Source organism: Arachis ipaensis, chromosome B07 (assembly GCF_000816755.2).
Source record: "Arachis ipaensis cultivar K30076 chromosome B07, Araip1.1, whole genome shotgun sequence".
Lineage (NCBI taxonomy): Eukaryota > Viridiplantae > Streptophyta > Magnoliopsida > Fabales > Fabaceae > Arachis > Arachis ipaensis.
This window is the reverse complement of record NC_029791.2, coordinates 65503587-65523396: the sequence shown is the minus strand read 5'-3', so window position 1 is coordinate 65523396 and position 19810 is coordinate 65503587. Positions and strand designations below refer to the sequence as shown.

At 39.0% G+C, this 19810-nt stretch overlaps 1 protein-coding gene across 1 annotated transcript; it reads right to left on the bottom strand.

Moving 5' to 3' along the window:
* LOC107609170 (phosphoprotein ECPP44) lies at positions 13726-14917 on the bottom strand. Its single transcript, XM_016311024.2, has 2 exons — positions 14438-14917; positions 13726-14294 (listed from the first exon to the last, which is right to left on the bottom strand). Exons 1-2 carry the CDS (start codon positions 14669-14671, stop codon positions 13863-13865), a joined length of 666 nt encoding a protein of 221 aa, XP_016166510.1. The 5' UTR covers positions 14672-14917; the 3' UTR covers positions 13726-13862.

The window sequence follows — 19810 nt, the reverse complement described above, 5'->3', positions numbered from 1 at the left end:
ATATGTGAAATGACCAACTTACTGAAGCAGATGCAGTTGAATCAACAACAAGTGCAGCAAAGCCAATAGTTAGTCCAACAGAGAGTGTGCGGGATCTGTGCTGATTATAGCCACTATACTAATGAATGTCCGCAGCTCCAGCAGGAAGACAACATTGTGGCAGCCACTCATAACTTTTATGACCGCCCCAACCAAGGATACAACTAAGGTGGCAGCTACAACCATGGATGGCAGGACAATTTCAACCAAGGTTGGAGAGATAATTCTAACCAGGACTGGAGGGACAACAATAACAAAGGAGGCAGAGACAATCAGGGAAATCAGAGGTGGAATAATAACAACAACAGACAGCAGAACCAGAACCAGCCTTACAGAGCACCTCACCTGAGGCAATCCCAAGGACCACAGCACAACCAACAGCAGACCTCTCAGATCACTTATCCCTCTTCATCTTCTAATGATGAGTTACTACAATCTATTGATCGGAGACAGCAGGCCATGGAAAACAATCTTACTTCTACTCTAAATGGTTTGAACTCTACCTTGCAAGCTCTTATCTCACAGATTGAATCACTAAATAACTCCAACAACCAGCCTTTGAACTCCAGTGGAATCCCCTCTCAACCATTGCCCAATCCAAAGGGTGGCATCAATGCCATCACCCTAAGGTCCGGAACCACACTGCAAGAGAGGAATTAGGAGGAACCAATCCCATCAGAGCACGCCTCAGCTGAAGAGGTGGTGGAAGTAGAGGATGCTGAAGAAGAAGAGGACATACAAGACATGACTGAAGAAGAAGAAGCTCAACCACAGAAGGAAGCACCAAAGGATGCAGACCCTGCAGAAAACATCCTTCCTATTCCATTTCCACAAATTGCAAGGAAGTCCAGGAAGTAGATGGAACTTGATCCCAAAATGGTAGAAATATTCAAAAAGGTTGAGGTAACTGTTCCCCTTTTTTATGTTATTCAACAAGTACCTAAATATGCAAAGTTTCTAAAAGATTTATGCATAAATAAAGACAAAATTAATGAATTAGAAACTATTCCTTTAGGTAGTTCTATATCTGCTTTAATGGGAGGTATACCTGAAAAGTGTAGTGATCCAGATCTATGTATGGTTAATTGTACTATTGGTGGTGTGATATTTTCTGACTGCATGTGTGATTTAGGAGCATGTGTTAGTATAATGCCTTTGTCTATATATGATACTTTGAGGCTCCCTCCCTTGAAAAGGTCGGCAGCTCGTTTTGTGTTAGCAGATAAAAGCATTATTACAGTGGTTGGAGTTGCTGAAGATGTATTAATGAGCATTAAGGGACTCAAATTTCCTATTGACTTCTATATCCTGGAAATGCCCCCTAATGACTCAGGAAGGCCATCATCAATCCTGCTTGGAACACCATTCCTGAAGACTTCAAAGTTCAAGCTGGATGCATTCTCAGGAACTTATTCCTTTGAGATAGATGGCAGAGCAGTGAAGTTCAGCTTAAATGAAGCAATGAGACATCCTCCGGAAGATCATTGTATCTTCCAGTGCGATATTATTGATGAAACTATAGCTGAAGTTCACCAGGAGGAATTAGAAGAGAAGTACATAGGACAAGGTCCAAGTATGGAGACATTTTCAGAGGACAATGAGAGCACTTTACCATTATCACCAACCTCAAATAATCTAGAGCCTGACCATGAGCAGAAATTGGAATTAAAGTCCCTTCCTCCACACCTCAAGTATGCTTACCTTGAGGACAAGCAGAAGTTTCCAGTTATCATTGCATGGGAACTCACCTCCCAACAAGAAGAACAGCTACTCAGTGTGCTGAGGAGATACAAGAAAGTAATTGGATGGAGCTTGGCAGACATAGAAGGCATCAACCCTCAAGTTTGTGAGCAAAGAATATTTTTAGAAGAGGAAGCAACACCTATTCGTCAACCCCAGAGAAGACTGAATCCCACTATCTTAAAGGTTGTCATAAAAGAAGTGACCAGACTACTTGAGGCAGATATTATCTACCCCATCTCAAACAATGAATGGGTAAGCCCAGTACAAGTGGTGCCCAAGAAGTCTGGAGTCACTACAGTGAAGAATGAGCATGGAGAGCTCATGGCAACCAGAGTCCAGAACGCCTGGAGGGTCTACATTAATTACAGGCGTCTCAACCAAGCCACTCGTAAGGATCACTACCCCCTTCTATTCATTGATCAAATGCTAGATCGCCTGTTAGATAAATCACATTATTGCTTTTTAGTTGGTTACACAGGCTATTTCCATATTCATATAGCTCCTGAAGATTAGGAAAAGACTACTTTTACATGTCCTTTTGGGACTTATGCTTATAAGTGAATGCCATTTGACTTGTGCAATGCACCAGCTACTTTCCAAAGGTGCATGATGAGTCTTTTCTCTGACCTTATTGAAGACTGTATGGAGGTTTTTATGGATGATTTTAACGTTTATGGTGATTCCTTTAACCTTTGCTTAGATAGTTTATCTAGAGTATTAGATAGATGTGTCAGTACGAACCTTGTATTGAACTTTGAAAAATGTCACTTTATGGTAAAACAAGGGATTGTACTAGGACATGTTGTGTCTAATACGGGCATTTCTGTAGATCCAGCAAAGGTGGATGTTATTTCTAGTTTACCTTACCCCTCCTCTGTGAGGGAAGTCCGTTCGTTCTTTGGCCATGCAGGTTTTTACCAGAGATTCATTAAGGACTTTAGTAAGGTAGCACTACCCTTATCCAGACTACTACAAAAAGATATTGAGTTCGAGTTCAGTGAGGATTGCAAACAAGCGTTTGATAAGCTGAAGACCGCCCTAACTCAAGTTCCAATTGTGAGAGGACCAGACTGGAGCCAGCCATTTGAAATCATGTGCGATGCTTTCAACCATGCAGTAGGAGCAGCACTGGCTCAGCGTGAAGGTAAGGACCCTTTTGTAATTGCTTATGCGTCTAAGACTTTAGACGCTGCTCAGTCTAATTACACTACTATTGAGAAAGAGCTTCTGTCTATTGTTTTTGCTCTGGATAAATTCCGAGCCTATTTACTTGGTACTAAAGTAGTAGTGTACTCAGACCACGCAGCTCTAAAGTATTTATTAGCTAAAAAGGAGTCCAAACCAAGGCTTATACGTTGGATACTGCTACTACAAGAATTTGATTTAGAAATTAAAGATAGGAGTGGTAACCAAAATCTAGTGGCAGACCACTTGAGTTGCCTTGAGCACATTAAGGATACCTCCACTCCTATAAATGATAATTTCCCATTTGATAACCTTCAAGCAGTATCTGAAGTAGTCCCTTGGTATGCGCCTGTAGCTAATTATCTAGTTAGCCGCACTTTTCCTCCAAACTTTACTAAGCATCAAAGAGACAAGCTGAAAAATGAGTCCAAATATTATATATGCGATGACCCATATTTATGGAGATGTGGCACTGACCAGGTAATTAAACAGTGTGTGCCTCAATCAGAATTCCAGTCCATTTTAGAGGCTTGCCACTCATCTGAGAGTGGAGGACATTTTGGCCCTCAAAGAACAGCTAGAAAAATTTTAGATTGTGGATTCTGGTGGCCTACTCTTTTTAAAGATGCTGCTGAATTTTGTAAATATTGTTCCCTATGCCAAAGCTTTGGTAATATATCCAAGAGGGATGAGATGCCTCAACAGATTATGCTTTTCTGTGAAATTTTTTATGTTTGGGGCATTGACTTCATGGGTCCATTTCCAAACTCTAATGGTTATTTTTATATATTGTTAGCTGTAGATTACATTTCTAAATGGGTTGAAGCAATTCCTACCCGCACTGATGATGCTAACACTGTTATTTCCTTTGTTAAAAACCATATTATTTGTCGCTTTGGATCACCACGAGCAATCGTGAGCGATCAAGGCACCCATTTTTGTAACAGGAAACTAACATGATTACTGAAGAAGCATGGGATAATTCATAAAGTAGCAACAGCCTACCACCCTCAAACTAATGGGCAAGCCGAGGTGTCAAACAGAGAGATAAAGCGTATATTGCAGAAGATAGTCAAACCTCATAGAAGAGACTGGAGCACCAGGCTACAAGATGAACTCTGGGCATACAGAACTGCATACAAGACACCCATTGGAATGAGCCCCTTCCGCTTAGTTTATGGAAAATCCTGTCACCTCCCGGTTGAAGTAGAGCACAAAGCCTTTTGGGCAGTAAAGGAGTGCAACATGGGATTTGAGAAAGTCGGAGCTGAAAGGAAGTTGCAACTGCAAGAATTGGAAAGCCTTCGCCTAGAAGCTTATGAGAACTCGAGGCTGTACAAGGAAAAGATGAAGGCTGTGCATGATAAGCACATCAAGAGGAAAGAGTTCCAACCTGGGGACTTAGTCCTCCTTTATAACTCTAGACTGAGGCTCATGCCAGGCAATTTGAGATCAAAATGGGAAGGTCCATATAGAGTAGAGAAGGCTGAGCCATACGGAGTTTTCCACTTGAGTCATCCTTCAAAATCTGAATTCATCAAAGTTAATGGACATCGCTTAAAGCTATATCATGGTGAGAAGGTGATGAAAAACAAGGAGTTAGAAATCTTCCTCTTGGAGGATCCACCCACAGTAGAAGACTGAGCTAGTAGAGCGTCCAACTTACGGACGTTAAAGCAAAGTGCTGGGTGGGAGACAACCCACCATGGTATGATCGTTCCTTTATTTCTTCTTAATTTTCTCTGTCAATAACTCTTCTCATTATTAGCTTAGATAGTTTGCATCTTCATTTTCATAATTGCATTAAAAAAAGGGGGTCACGCGACGCGACAGCGTCGCTGACGCGTCCGCGTCGCAGGTGAGTACGAAAGAAAAGTAAATCGAACAGAAAGTCATGCGGGAGCGTGGCTGGAGGCATGCCTTTGGCACAAATCACCCCACGCGACCGCGTCGCTGACGCGTTCGCGTCATCTAGAAAAAAATACCTCCCACGCGTCCGCGTCACTCACGCGGACGCGTGATCTGAAAATCGACGTAAGAAAGGGTGCATAGCCGAAAGTTGTGCTGGAGTGGTGTTGGACTGGTGCTAGGCGCACAAGCCTCACCACGCGAACGCGTACCCCACGCGTCTGCGTCATATTCCAATATTGGCCACCCACGCGACCGCGTCCCCCACGCGATCGCGTCACCCAAAAATTTGGCAAAAAAGAGTTTCGAACAGAGAGTTGTGCGAGCACGAGGCTGCCCTCGCGCCAGTAGCACAAAACGAGTCACGCGTCCGCGTGACCAACGTGACCGCTTCGATTCATATGAGCGCAATTCGCGCGACCGCGTTCCCCACGCGTCCGCGTCGCTTGCGCCGCACAGCTTAACCTAATCTGCCAAAATATCTTATCTTTCTCTTCCCCCATTCCTACTTTTTCTTTTCCCTCCTTATTTCTTCCTTCTTCCTTCTTTCTCACCTTCTACTTTCTCTCTCTCTCACCACCATTATCAAGGTTTTTCTTTTCTTCATCCCTCCTTACTTTTCTATTCTTCTTTTTATTTTTATGTTTTCTTCTCTTTTTTTTTTCTTTTTACTTGCATTATCCATGTTTTTCTTTTCTTTCTTTTTCTTTTAATTGGTGTTGGAAATTTATTAGGGTCATTATTGTTCCTTATTATATGCTTGTGGATTGTTGCAAACTTGTTTGGAAATTATATATTAATTTTTTAAAGTTGCTTGCATGTTCAATTTATTATTTTCATTAGCTTATTTATCATGCATGCTATGTGTTTGTGAAAACGCCCGTATGGCATTGTGCACTATTTTTAGATTTCTTTTAATCTACTACTCTATATGTTTGCTTTTCACAAAACCCCTTTTTATATTTTATTAGTTAAATATAATTGTTAATACAAACAGATTGTTAGTATGACAGACTTGGTAATCTAACTTAGACATTGAATGCTTGATCTATACTACTCATGCCTTTGCCTGCATGCCAATAAACACCTTGCATTTATTTGTCATCATATGCACTTGTTATATTTCCATTTTTGTTTCTCACATATAGTCATGACCATGTGTTAACATCATTCATCTTTTAATGTGCATTGATTACCACATTTCCCGCCCTCTTCCTTGCTCCAACCCTTGACATTTTAACATACTTTTTCTTTTCTTTCTTTTAGGATGGCCACCAAGAAAGGCAAGGAGAAAGCTACTCCCAAACCACCCGCAAGAAGAGGAACAAAAAGAGCATTAGTGGCAGAGCCATCTTCAACTGCAGTTAAGCCCTCAACAAAAAGGATTAAGAGGATTATAAAGGTTGATGAAAACGAGAAAGCCTTCCCAGCAAAGGACACTGCGCGATTTACCAATCGCTACTGTGAGCAGATGTTCCCCATCCTGGCAGAAAGGAGTTACAACAATGAATACCTTCTTATCCTCCCGACCCATATTGTTGAATTTGTTGAGCCGCAAATTACACGAAGACAATGGGGTTTCCTACAGAGACAACCACGGCAGGTTAATCTTTCCTGGGTAGTCGAGTTCTACTCCAACTTTCACCTACCGACCCTGCAGTCTGTCTATGTCCGTCAGAAGCAAATCCCCATTACAGAAGAGGCTATTCAACGAACTTTAGATCTTCCCCTTACTCCAGAAGGACTGGATGCATTTCAAGAGGCCACACTCAAGCGCCAGATATACCAATTTGACTGGGACGCTGTTCTCAGAGTTATCGCGCTACCTGGCAGCAGATGGATCTATGGATACCATCATTCCCGTCCTAAGGGAATATCGGCTTTCGCACTTACCTTGGAGGCTCGCATATGGGCACAGATTATGTCCCATTATGTCTTTCCGAGCACCCACGATTCCTCCTTCACTGCAGACATGGCCGTTCTACTATGGTGCATCCTTACAGACCAGCCTTTGAACCTACCAAGACACATCCGGAATGCTATGGGACACGTACAAATTGCGGGCAACTTACCTTTTCCCGCCTTGGTTTCAGATCTCGTCTTAGTAGCCGGAGTCTCCTACAGAGCTGGAGACACCAAAGCCATGCTCCCACGGGATTATCAGTACGTCCCTAACGGGAAATATATTAGACTCCCAGCAGCCACTACAAGCCAACCTACCAAACCGGCTGAAGACATTCCTCCTTCAACACCACAAGCACCTACAACAAACCAACTGCTCCATCAGATACTTGAGAGGTTGGATCGGCAGGAACACATAGCAAAGCTAAGAGAGCGCCGTAACAAGCGCCGATTCACATACCTCAAGGAGCTACTTAAAGGAAAATACAGAGACTCAGACACCCCGGACTCCACTTCCTTTACCAGCACAGGGAGCTATGACGGTCTCGACTGTGGAGATACTGCTACCAGCCCACCTTTGTTCCTGACAGATGGCACCGAGGATGGTGCAAAGCCTTAAGTGTGGGGAGGTCGGTCAGTACCTGACTTCCGGAGGTAATTTCTCTTCCTGAACACCAATCAAATAGGATATTTAGTTAGTTTTTCTTTTGTAGAATAGGATAAATTGCATAGTAATAGATTAGCTGCATGCATGTTCTACTTGATTGAAAAGATAATAAGTTTCTTCTAAAACTCTATTTTTAGAACAAAATTTCACTAATTTTAATTAAAACTTTTATGTTAAATTTGCTTGAAGTTGTATTTGGAACATGGTTTTTGAGCTAAAGAACACACAACCTGTGAGACTTTGAGCCTAAACACATGGTTACATTATTTAACCATAAATATTTTATTCTTGTGTGTTTACTTCTCTATGATTGTAATCTATATTTTGTTTCATCCTATATGTCCAATGTTTAATATGTTTATATGCTTGCATATGATTGAGGCCATTATTTGTTTAACTCACTTATCCAAATTAAGCCTACCCCTTAAGTAACCTTTGTTAGCCACTTTGAGCCTTTAAATCCCATTTGTTCTTTATTTTACCACATTACTAGCCTTAAGCGGAAAAACAATTATATATCCCAATTGAATCTTTGGTTAACTTGAGGTAGAATTGTGTGTTAATTGAGTATGGGAAGATCGTGGGAACAAAAGATAATAAGGGAATGTGTCATGATAATATAATGGGAATTTGGGTACCTACTCATGTGAAACTGTAAAAGAAAAAAATGTAATAATTCTATGTGCATTGATAAGCTGTGTTTATGTTAAAAAAAATAAAAAAAATCAAAAAAAATATTCAATAATTAAATAAGGGGACAAAATTACCCTAATGCTAAATTAAAATTCAAAGATCAATCCATATGTGATAAAATTAAAATAAAAGTTGATACATGAGTATAGAATGTGAAAGAAAAAATTTTGGGTAGCTAGGTGTGAAATTTAAGTTATAAAGAAAATATATGTGTGTTAGGTGAAAGCTTGGGTTAGTTAAAGATTCAATTTATAACCTTACTTAGCCATATATGTACCCTTACCCTTACCTTGGCCCCATTACAACCTTGAAAAGACCTCATGATGTTTGCATTGGTATATTAAATGTTGTTGATTGGTTAGGAGAAGAACAAAAATTAGAAAGCATGATTAGAGAAGGATAGAGTGATTACCCTATACACTAGAGAGACTAGAGTGCACATACATCATCAGTGAGGGTTCAATGCTTAAATTTTATGTTTCCTGCTTTCATGAGCTACCTTCTTGCATTTTTATCTGTTGCTACTGTATAAGAATTGAATTAGTGGAATTTGATTTGTGATTGTCTTGAAGAGCTTATTTACTTTTGACCAAGTGGACAAGAATCATATAGTTGCATTCACATATATAGGTTGCATTGCATTGCGTGAGTTTTACATGTTCCTACTCATTTATTTTATCTCCTTCAACTAAGCATAAGGACATGCTAATGTCTAAGTGTGGGGAGGTTGATAAACCATTATTTTATGGTTTATATTGTGTTTAATTGTGTGGATTTATCAAACCTTTACCCACTTATTCATGTGATTAGCATGTATTTGCAATTCCTTCCCAAAAATTACTCCATGATTGAAAACTTGCTTCCTAGAGACTTTTTAATTCTCCTTTATTCCATTCGATGTTGTGACCCGTGTGTTAAGTGTTTCAGGCTTTATAGGGCATGAATGACTTGGAAATTGGAGAGGAGGCTTGCAAAAATGGAAGGAACACAAGAAATTGAGGAGATGACCAGCGAGAAGTGACGCGGACGTATGGCTCACGCGACCGCGTGAAATAGAGGAAATTGTAGTGACGCGCTCGCATGCCTGACGCGAACGCATGGATTGGAAACTGCACAAGTGACGCGAATGCGTGGACGACGCGTACGCGTGGCAAGGCAAAACGCTGGATGACGCGAACGCCTGGATGACGCGATCGCGTGACGTGCGCGATCTGCAGAATCTGCAGAATTCGCTGGGGGCGATTTTGGTCCCTGTTTTGACTCAGTTCTCGGCCCAGAAAAGCATATTAGAGCCAGGGAACATGCAAAGACCAAGAACAACATTCATTCCGCATAATTTTAATTTGAGATCTAACTTTACTCCTCCTCTAAGTTTTCTCTCTACACATTCATAGTTCTTAGGATTTCGTTTTTATTGCTTTTTGGATTGGGATATTGAAAAGAGTTATTACCTCCGCCAAGACTTCATCATTCTAGTTTGTTTTCTTACTTGTCACTTACTCTTCCATGTCCTTAATTTATTCAGAGTTACTATTGGATTATTTTTAGAATTTATTAATACAAGAATTATTTTTATTTTTAATTGGTCTCTTTGATTATTATTATTTATCACGTTTCTCTTTATTTCTCTTCCTTATTTTGTGAAATTTACATTCATAATGAGCGAGTAATTCCATAACTTGATTGGGAGATGATTGAAAGGAGAACCTTGAGTTGGAACACTCAAGAGAAAAATTGTAATTGGGTTTATTGTTGGATTGCCCTCTAGTCACTGACACTAGTCCTTCCCAAGGGAGAGGATTAGGACTTGTGAATAGAAATTGCCTTCCAACTTACTTGACTTTCCTCTACCTAGTAAAGGATAACTAAGCAGAACAACCTTCAATTATCACTTTTATCTTGGGAGAACTCCATCAAGGATAGGGCTTCCAACTAATCTACTCCCAGTCAAGGTTTTTATTTAAATTACATAAATTCTCTGATTTAATTTCCTGTTTACCAACTCAAACCATTTTAGAAAATATCTGATTAATAAAATAGCACACCTTTCTGCAACTCGTTGGGAGACGACCTGGGATTCATACTCCCAGTATTTTAATTCTAATTTTGTGACAACCCCTTCTAAATTGATAAGTGGATTTTTGGTTGGTTAAGAACTGTACTTGCAACGTATCTCAAATAATAATTTCTTAACTCGCCAATTTCCGCCACGTCAGTACTATCAAGTTATCCATTCCCAAATGTTCTTTAACATAATTCTGCTTCCCATCACCCGATCCCCTTGTAGCCTCCCCCGCTCTGACCCTTACAATGTGGTCATCAACCCAGAGAAAGAATTTGCAATGTGCTTCTGTCTCCTAAATCAAATAGAACACAATGAATGTATGGTGGTACAAAACACTCCAATTCAATCTAATCCACATATGTGACTGTAATTAATCCCTAAAGGCTAAATCTAAAAAATCCTTTCAAATTTTAAATCCATTTTTTATATAGATCAGGTTCCATGTCAATTCATGTCACAATCAACATTTTTAATCTAGGTACATCTATTTTCAATAAATCAACTTTTTTTCAGTTCTCAATCATTCTTCAAAATTAACCAGCACCAATATCAAATCATATACAATATCAACCCAATTTAACAGCAAATCGCTTACAAAATCAAATCATTTTCATAACCAATATGCATGCCATTCCAAACAATTCAAAATCACATCCACAACAACTTGAGCTAGGAAAAATAACCAAAATCTATATTCTAAACCTCCATTCCAAAAATTCAAAATTTACCCAATTTTAGCATAAACTTACTGATCATACATGAAGAATTGCATGCTTACCTTTAACAATGGGCATCCAAAAAATAGCCTATTCGAATTGGTAACATGTAACAGATGGCATATTTTTCGTAGAAGCATTTTGGGACAACACCATCTTTTACATCCCCAGGTTGCAGCGAACTTGAACTTGCATATGCAGCTATCAGTTCCTGTTATCCGCCAGCTTCGCCTCTGCCTTGTCTCGTGTTTGAGGAGTATGCATCACTGGCCATCAATCTGATTAACATTAAACACCACCATGAACAACTATTATCAACTATTGCATTCAAAATTGAAACAATCTGCTTCGATCAATGGTGATTAAAAAAAGTGAATAACAAAACAAATCACGCAAAATTGGTTGTGAAAATCGACAACAAAAACAAACGAATTAGCTAAAAGAAGAAGCAGTAGGCCTTACAATGGTTTTTCGAGAGGGTTTTGCACGTGGGTCGCCGGAACTGTTCCCGGCAAGGGGATGAGTTACGTTCTTCGACAGCTTCGAAAATACTTCACTCTGCCTGTGAGTCACAGAAAAGGACACCCGCGTAACCCTAGACGAAGAAGCAGTTGGCAGGGTCTTCGACGGGGTTCAGAAAAATCTGTCACACGATGAGTCACCGAAGAAATCAGAGGAATGAGGTAGAAGAAGAGGCTGTGGACATTAAAGCGGAATTTGGGGGAAGGTTTTGCGAGTGGGTCACCGGAAAAATCAAACGCTTCACCTACAGGAACGGTTGGAGGAGCAGCAAGGTAGAAGAGGAAGCTCTGGACATTACACTGGTATTTGGGAAAGGTTTTGCGAGTGGGTCGCCGAAAAATCAAACCCATCACCTATAGGAAGGGTAGAAGAAGCAGTGAGGTAGTAGAAGAAGAAGCAGTGGACATTACAGGGGTATTTGGAAAAGGTTTTGCAAGTGGGTTGCCGAAAAAATCACACCCATCACTTACAGAAAGGGTAGAGAAGAAGGAGTAGTGGACAGAAGGGTAGAAGAATCAGTGAGGTTGAAGAAGAAGCAGTTTCTTCGAAGTGTATTTTGAGAGGTAGAAGAAGAAGAAGCTGTAGACATTCAAATGGTATTTGGGGAAGATTTTGATTTCTTTGGTATTTGGGGAGGGATTTGTAAAATCAACTATTTGCACATTGCACCCATTTATATTACAGTATAAATACGTTATGTGATATAATGTAAATAATATAAAATACAATATAGAGTGAACATATTTATTGAATGAATTAATGAAAAGTTGAAAATTTTTTTGATCAAGGATTATAATGATGACACATATACAAGGATAACTTATCCACAAAATTGCTATGAGTTTAGAAGAAAACACCTAATATTTATATGACATATATTAAAAAAATCTAAACAAAATTTTAAGTTGTCAGTTTTTTCAACTATTAAAGACTACAAAAAGACGGACCATTGACTAATTGAATGTTGCCAATATATAGCACCACATTCACCTAGGATCAAGATCAAACGGCTAGCCTAACATTTTGTAGGCACCAATGACCAAAATATAAGAAATGCACCAAATATGTACCCCTAAAATAGAAGAACAATAATCTACAACAACTAGAAATAGAAACAACTTAACTTGAGTGCAAGGAGGTCTTGCTGTGCATGTAGAATGACGATATCTAGTACGTGCTATTTTGTACGATGGATGACGGCGGCTACTGGTGCAAAGAGGACGACAGCAACTGTCAGTGCAAGTGCATGGTGCCGTAAAGGACGACAGCCCCCCAATCTTAAATATTACACCCTTGCATCACACACTCACATAACACACGAGACTTGAACCTGAATGCGACTTGCAAGAGACATATAAATATGCCTTCTGTGCTAGGCTTCCGCTTCAACACCCCTACCTAAAAGTATGTATTTGTTCTAGACTTATAGTATGGCCTTGTTTCGTCCGCGCCGCTTACATTATAAATCCATAATGAAACCCCATAACAAAGTGAATGATACTATTATGCGCCAGGAAGCCCATTATATATCAATCCCTTTCTCCATGCGCGCACACATGGATTAACCAAGCCTTTGATATCTGACCCAAAAAAAAAAAAACACAAGCCTTTGATCTTTGGTCCCAACTCCAATGCGCGCACATAATGAATGCTCCTCGGACTCGGATGGAAAAGAATGTGATCGCTATAACATCGTTATCAAGCACTACATTGCTCGATTAATCAACCAATATTAGTCAAGAGGTCAAGATTCATCATTCTGAGGCATTTGAGGTGGGGTATGCCAAAAATCATTGCCATCAGGCCCCAACACTAATTAAAGAGGTTCTGAGCTTCAAAACAGTGAACTTAACAGTTGCCTCTCCAATACGGTTGATTCACAATTATTTTTGTCACAGCTAATAAAGATGAGAAGGATTCGTCAATTTTCTTTTCTCACAACTAATAAAGCTAGCTATCAAGGTTTCGCCCATTATATTTTTACTCTTCCTTTTTCCTTTATGGATCGGCAAAGCATATACATGAACTATGAAGGGATGGCCCCATGCCCCCATTGATTGAATAACGAGTTCACTCCAGGACAGTCGTAGGTAACTAGGTATTAACAGGAAAAAATATTAAAAAAAGAGACAGAAAAATCTAATGAAACTAAAAAAATATACATAAAAAATAATACAAATATTATTTTTCATAATTAATTACTCGCATTTTTAGAACATTGTTTTTCTTTCATACACGAAGCAATTCAAGATAAAAACAAGAGTATAAAACCAAAATACAAGAAACACAACACACAAAGGGAAAAAAAAAGGAAGAAAGGCCATGATGAAAATACAAGGCAATTAAGCAGACAGCAGGATGAGGGTGAACTGTAAAAAGAAAACAAGGAGGTCCCAACAGCATGCATCGTTCAGCAAGGTTCTCAATGAGAAGCACTCTGTTTTTCTTTCTCTTTGTCGTCCTCTGACTTGGGGTGATAGCCAGGGAGCTTCTCTTTGATCTTTTCCAAGATGCCTTTCTTTTCCTTGGTCTCACCCTGAGCCTCATGCTCATGATGTTGATGAGCAGTCTCAACGCACTCTGCTGCTGGTGGTGGTGGAGTGGTGATGGCCGTGTGCTCCTCAGCCTTCTTGTTAGCACCACCAGGTAGCTTCTCCTTAATCTTGTCGAGGAAGCCCTTCTTCTCCTCAGTATGATGAACCTCAACTTTCTCTACTGGAACTGCACCACTCTCCTCATGATGCTCCTCCTCCTTCTTGTGCCCTATCTTCTCCTCCACCTTCTCCTTCAACCCTTTCTTTTCCTTCTTCTTCCTTATCTTCTTCCCTCCTTCTTCAACCTCCTCCTCACTCGACTGCATGCACCGTACCATACGTCAACATTACATATTAATCATCAATCAGATCACACATATATAAATATTGAATGCAAATTAAACCTGACTAGAGCAGATCAGGCTACTCAACATATATATATAATTAATGAAGAACTACTTACAGAACTTGAGCTGCTGTCTGATCGGTGAAGCTTCTCCAAGAGGCTGGGTTTCTTCTCATGATCAGCCTCATCAGATACCTTAACCTTGTCGTCAAACTCGGTGGCGATCACCTCCTCTTGAGGCTTATTCTCACCCTCCTTTTTCTTACCAAGAAAATCTAAGACGCCGCGGTCCTGGACCTCCACGTCCCGGCTCTCAGATCCCTCATACTGCTTGTGGTGCTCCTCTGCCATGATTTTGATTATGAAGCGTAATGGAAGGAAGTAACGAACTACTCTTTTTAGTAGTGGAATATGTATGCAGAAAGTAAAGTGATATATTTATGGCAGTATGGGTTTTCGAGAGAAGTCAAGAATCACATGGAATGGATTAGATGCATTTGGAAGCTTGAGAGAAACTCTATTTATACCACGCAAGGTTACGCGGATCTAACGCGATTTAACAAAATTAAAAAAGGCTAATCAATAGTCATACACAGTGTTAGTGTTGCCGACGTGTGACTTAAGTCAAGGTTAAGGGGCATAAATTAAAAATGAGACCGATGCTGCTGGCGAGTGTGTGCCAAGTGCGACGATGGAACCCACCAATCAGAGGCTGGACACGTGGGGAGGCGTGGTGTGGGACCCAAGTGTCGTCTCGATTGGACAAAATTAGGGAGGTCGGTGAAGGGCTGTGCTGGATCATTGACACGTGGCACTTGCATCATGCACAAGGACAGCATCGTTTTCTGGAGCTTCGGGTGCTTTGCCACTCGGAGTGGGACGTCGTTTATATCTGCTTTATTTATTTATTGATTTATGTATATAATCTTATTTTTGAATTGTGGATTCCGATGCATACTTACTGTTGGAGTTGGCAGGATACATGGTCGGTTCCGGGTGCATCCTCGAACAACTGCCCATTGTTTCATGTTATTAAATGTTAAAATCTATATTATTCATATCAAATTTGGGGACTTGGAATTGAATGTGAATGATATATCATTTTTATGCTGAATAAATGGTCTTTTCCATTAAGGTAAATGAATATTTTTTAAGAACAGGATTACGCTATGATGTCAATGTATACAAATCGACCGAAAGATGAGTCATATAATCTACCACTGAACGACCGATAAGTATGAGAATCAAACGTAATCACAATCATATTAAAAACATTTATATTTGATGGTTATCTTTTATTTTTTTGATTTAGCTAATTTGTGCCTAAAAGCACATTTTAAAAATATAATTATTGGTATAATTTTGGATTTATTAAGATTTGATTTATAGAATTAAAATATAAGTAAAATAATTGTCACTTAATTGTAGAATTTTTTTTCGGATTACGAAAACAAAAAATATTTAAAATTGAGGGATTACTAGTTTAAAGTAAGTCAAGTATTTATTAAGTACACTATATGTTTAAATACAGACACAATGCAAGAATGTAAAATTTAAAGGACAAGGCAAGATAAAATGTGGAAATACTATATGAAGATTTTTCAGAATAAAGATAAGATCATAAAAGAAGAATCAAGATAATGGTCAAAATTTTTCAGGAACAGATCTATTTGATCTACTTTTGAGTTCTATAAATAGAAAAAATTCAAAAAAAAAAAAAATGACTTCGATCAACAACACTAGGTCATCACATAAATTTTGTAAAAACTCTCAATTTCAGCCACACAACAGAAGAGCATGAAATGTAAGTGCATATGAGTGTTGGAATCCATTTTATTTTGTCTTTTATTTTTTTGTTTTAATTTCTTTATTTTGAATGTTTCTTTATTATTTTACTTTTTTTTTAATTTCTATTTCATTTTGACATTTTCATTTATTCATTTTCACTTATTCAAAGTACTATTTTACTTTATTTCTCTTTTATTTGCTATGATTATTCACTGATTGTTCGATCGACACAATGCGTTTCGACACGAACACTAAGTAATTTATGGGTCGAGCTCACTGTTTTTTTAGAGGAGTCTGATGACAAGTCATCTTAGCCTAGTTTCACTAGCCTTTTTCTTTTGTTTTCACTTGAATTGTGCACTTTCTTGAGCTACAAGTAAGCTAATTTGGGTAGATTTTCATGCTTCCTTTGATTGAATCAACCATGTATGAATTCATGCTATTTCATGAGGTTTTAGGCTATAATTGTCACATATTATGATAAAATGAATATCTCATGTTTTTAAGCATAGCTTTGATGTGTTTGGTTGATTAATGATAGGTGAAGAAAGCTTGGAGAATGGTTGAAGCAAGAAGGAATGGCTAGGAGTAAAGAGAGGACAATGGAATAAGTGAAAATGAACCAGGAAGCAAAAAGCTGGACCAAAAGTTAGCCTCAAACTTTTGCACAAACTTTTGGGTGAAAAGTTAGCCCCAACGTTAGCCCCTAACTTTTGCTCCAAGAGCAATCAACCAAGGCCTCTCTCAACCCAATTCCACCAAGAGCAAAGGCCCAACTCAAGGCTTGAAGATCATTTGAAGAAAGTGTATAAATAGGATAGAATTCAAGTTATTAAAGGAGCTTTCCTTTTGAGTTTTCATAATAGCTTTTCCTTTCGGAGCTTTCCTTTGGAATTTTCATAATAGTTTTCGGAGAGCTTTGGATATTGAGTGATCTTTAATTTCTTAGTTTCGGGGAAGGAGAATTCCACTCTCTTCCTCTTAGTTTTATTGCTTTCAATTTCAATTGCAATTATCTTGGATCTTGGGTTGGAGAATTAAAGGAATTTTGTTTCAATCTCATCCGAAGATCTCTCTGCTTCTTCTACTGCTTATTGAATTTAATTTCTGTTAATTGTTCTTCATATACTTTCTTTGCAATTTACAATTCCTTGGCAATTGTTCTTGTTGGATCTAGGAAGGCATTGAGATCTAGACTTGGTTTTCTAGTCTCTTGGGTCCTGAGATCTGAATTCTCATTTTACTGCTTTCATGCTCATTTTACTTTTCTGGTTGAGATCCGGTTTGATTCAAGACATCTTCTATTTCTCTGTTGGTTGCACTTTACTTTTCCTCGTTTAATTTCTGCAAATCCAACTCCCAATTCCCTTTACAATTCAAGCTATTTACATTTCTTGCACTTTAAGATTCTGCAATTTACATTTCTTGCGTTCTAAGTTTCTGCCATTTAATTTCTTGTTATTTAAGATTCAGCATTTAAATTCCTGTTCTCTTTAATTTCATGTCAATTACCCATTCCCTTTACTTTCCATGCAATTTAAATTCTGCAAATCACAAATCACTCAACCAAATCTTGATTCGCTTGACTAAATCAACCACTAAACTAAAATTGATCAATCCTTCAATCCCTGTGGGATCGACCTCACTCCCGTGAGTTATTATTACTTGATGCGACCCGGTGCACTTGCCGGTTAGTTTTGGGTGTTTTGGAGGAATTCGTTTCTTCCACAGAAATATCCCATCAAGTTTTTGGCGCCGTTGCCGGGGATTGATTAGATTGACAATGATTAAGTGAGGTGGCAATTTAGATCAAGCACTTTTTCTTTAATTTTTGACTAACCCACTAACTGTTTGAAGTTTTGTCTCAACTGACTATACTCAATTTGCAAAAGTATCACTGTGTGTTCAGTTGTTGATTTATATGTCATAGGGAAGAAGGGCAGCCAAAAGGAAGGATATCATTGAAGAAGGAGTTTCTGAGAAAGAAGAACATCACAACATGAAGCCACAACTCATTACACTAATAGAGAACAATTGTTCCTATGGTGGAAATCCCTTGGAGGACCCTAAACAGCATCTATCCATTTTTCTGAAAACTTGTGGGGCTGTCAATCTCAATGGTGTAGACCATGATACCATTAAGCTCTTGTTATTTCCCTTCTCACTGAAGGATGAAGCGGCACAATGGCTTGAAACTTTTCTCCAAGGAAGTATAACTAGTTAGGATGAATTGGTTACGAAGTTTCTAGTCAAATTCTCCTCATCCCAACAACATATCAAGATGAAAGAAGGAGTACATCCATTCATACAAAGAGAGGAAGAACCATTGTTCAAAGCATAGGAGAGATACAAGAAAGCAAATGACAAGGTGGATTTTCAAGCGTTCTATGAAGGATTAACCTCAGAAACAAGAAGAGCAGTAGATTACTTCTCAGATGGCCTACTCAAGGCAACAGCAACCATCCAAGGAACTGCAGGGTTCAGTGACAAAAGAGCCAATAACCAACACTCATTTGAGACGCCACGGAATGCAATTTCAGAAAAGGAAGTAATGAATCTTGAAGGAGTGAGAGCAACCATGAATCAAAACAAACAGCTATACCAGCAAACTCAGCAGCAATTGGAATCAATAGCTAGACAAATTGATTCTCTACATTCTGCCACAGTGAACGCACAATTTCCACCATGGAAACCACATTCTTATCTAAGAATGAGGGAATCTCAGCATCAGGAACAAAGGGACTTCAACTATAACAACCCCAACTTCCCAAACCTGCAAAAACACCACCATACCAACAAAAATCACTACACACTACCCCAATATACACACCTTCAGCCCTGTCCTACCTCACCGCCTGCCCAACATGACCTACATCAATCACCACAATTAACACAGCCACAACCAATCCTAAACTTCCAAAGACTCTATGTTCTAGAAATGATGATGGAAAGGTTTATAAAATTTCAAGAAATGACAATAATAGAGTAGGAGGATATAAGGAAAAGCCAAGAGGCATATCTCAAGAGAATTGAAAGGTACATGGAACAACTGGTTCAAAACCTTGCTGAATTGGGTGAGAAGAAGGGGACTCTGAACCCAAAGAGCCATGAAAAGGATGCTGTGTTGAAAGAGAAGGGAGTCATGGAGGAAAGTAAGAAGGCTATGGAAAGAGAAACAGAGGGAAGGAAGCCCATAGCAAGAGGAGGAAACCTAAGGCAACAGAAGCCTCAACTTCCATGAGCACAGAGTGAAGGATGTCAAGCTAGTGACAATAAAAGAGCGCTTGTTGGGAGGCAACCCAACCGGAGGTAACTATCTTTTCATATCTATTTCAATAAAAAGATTAATTAGTTTTATCTATATTGTAAGAAGCTAAGTTTGGTGTTGCACACCAAAACAATCTAAGGGAGAATGAAGTATTCTAAGTTTGGTGTTCCACCAAAATCTCATCATAAAACACATTCTCACTTTCTGCATAGTGCTGGCTTCAAGCATGTTGGATGAATTATTTAACTATTCTGCTGTTTCCTAGTTTTTAGTTTTATTGCTTTTGAAAAAGAAAAAAAGAAAAAAAAAAAGAGTTTCACACATGGTTAATTCAATGCATGAGAACCATTGGCAAGGTACTAAGTTTGGTGTTCCCACACCAAAGTAAGTTCAAAAGCCCACAAATAAATCATGCAAGCTAACCATTTCTTCTT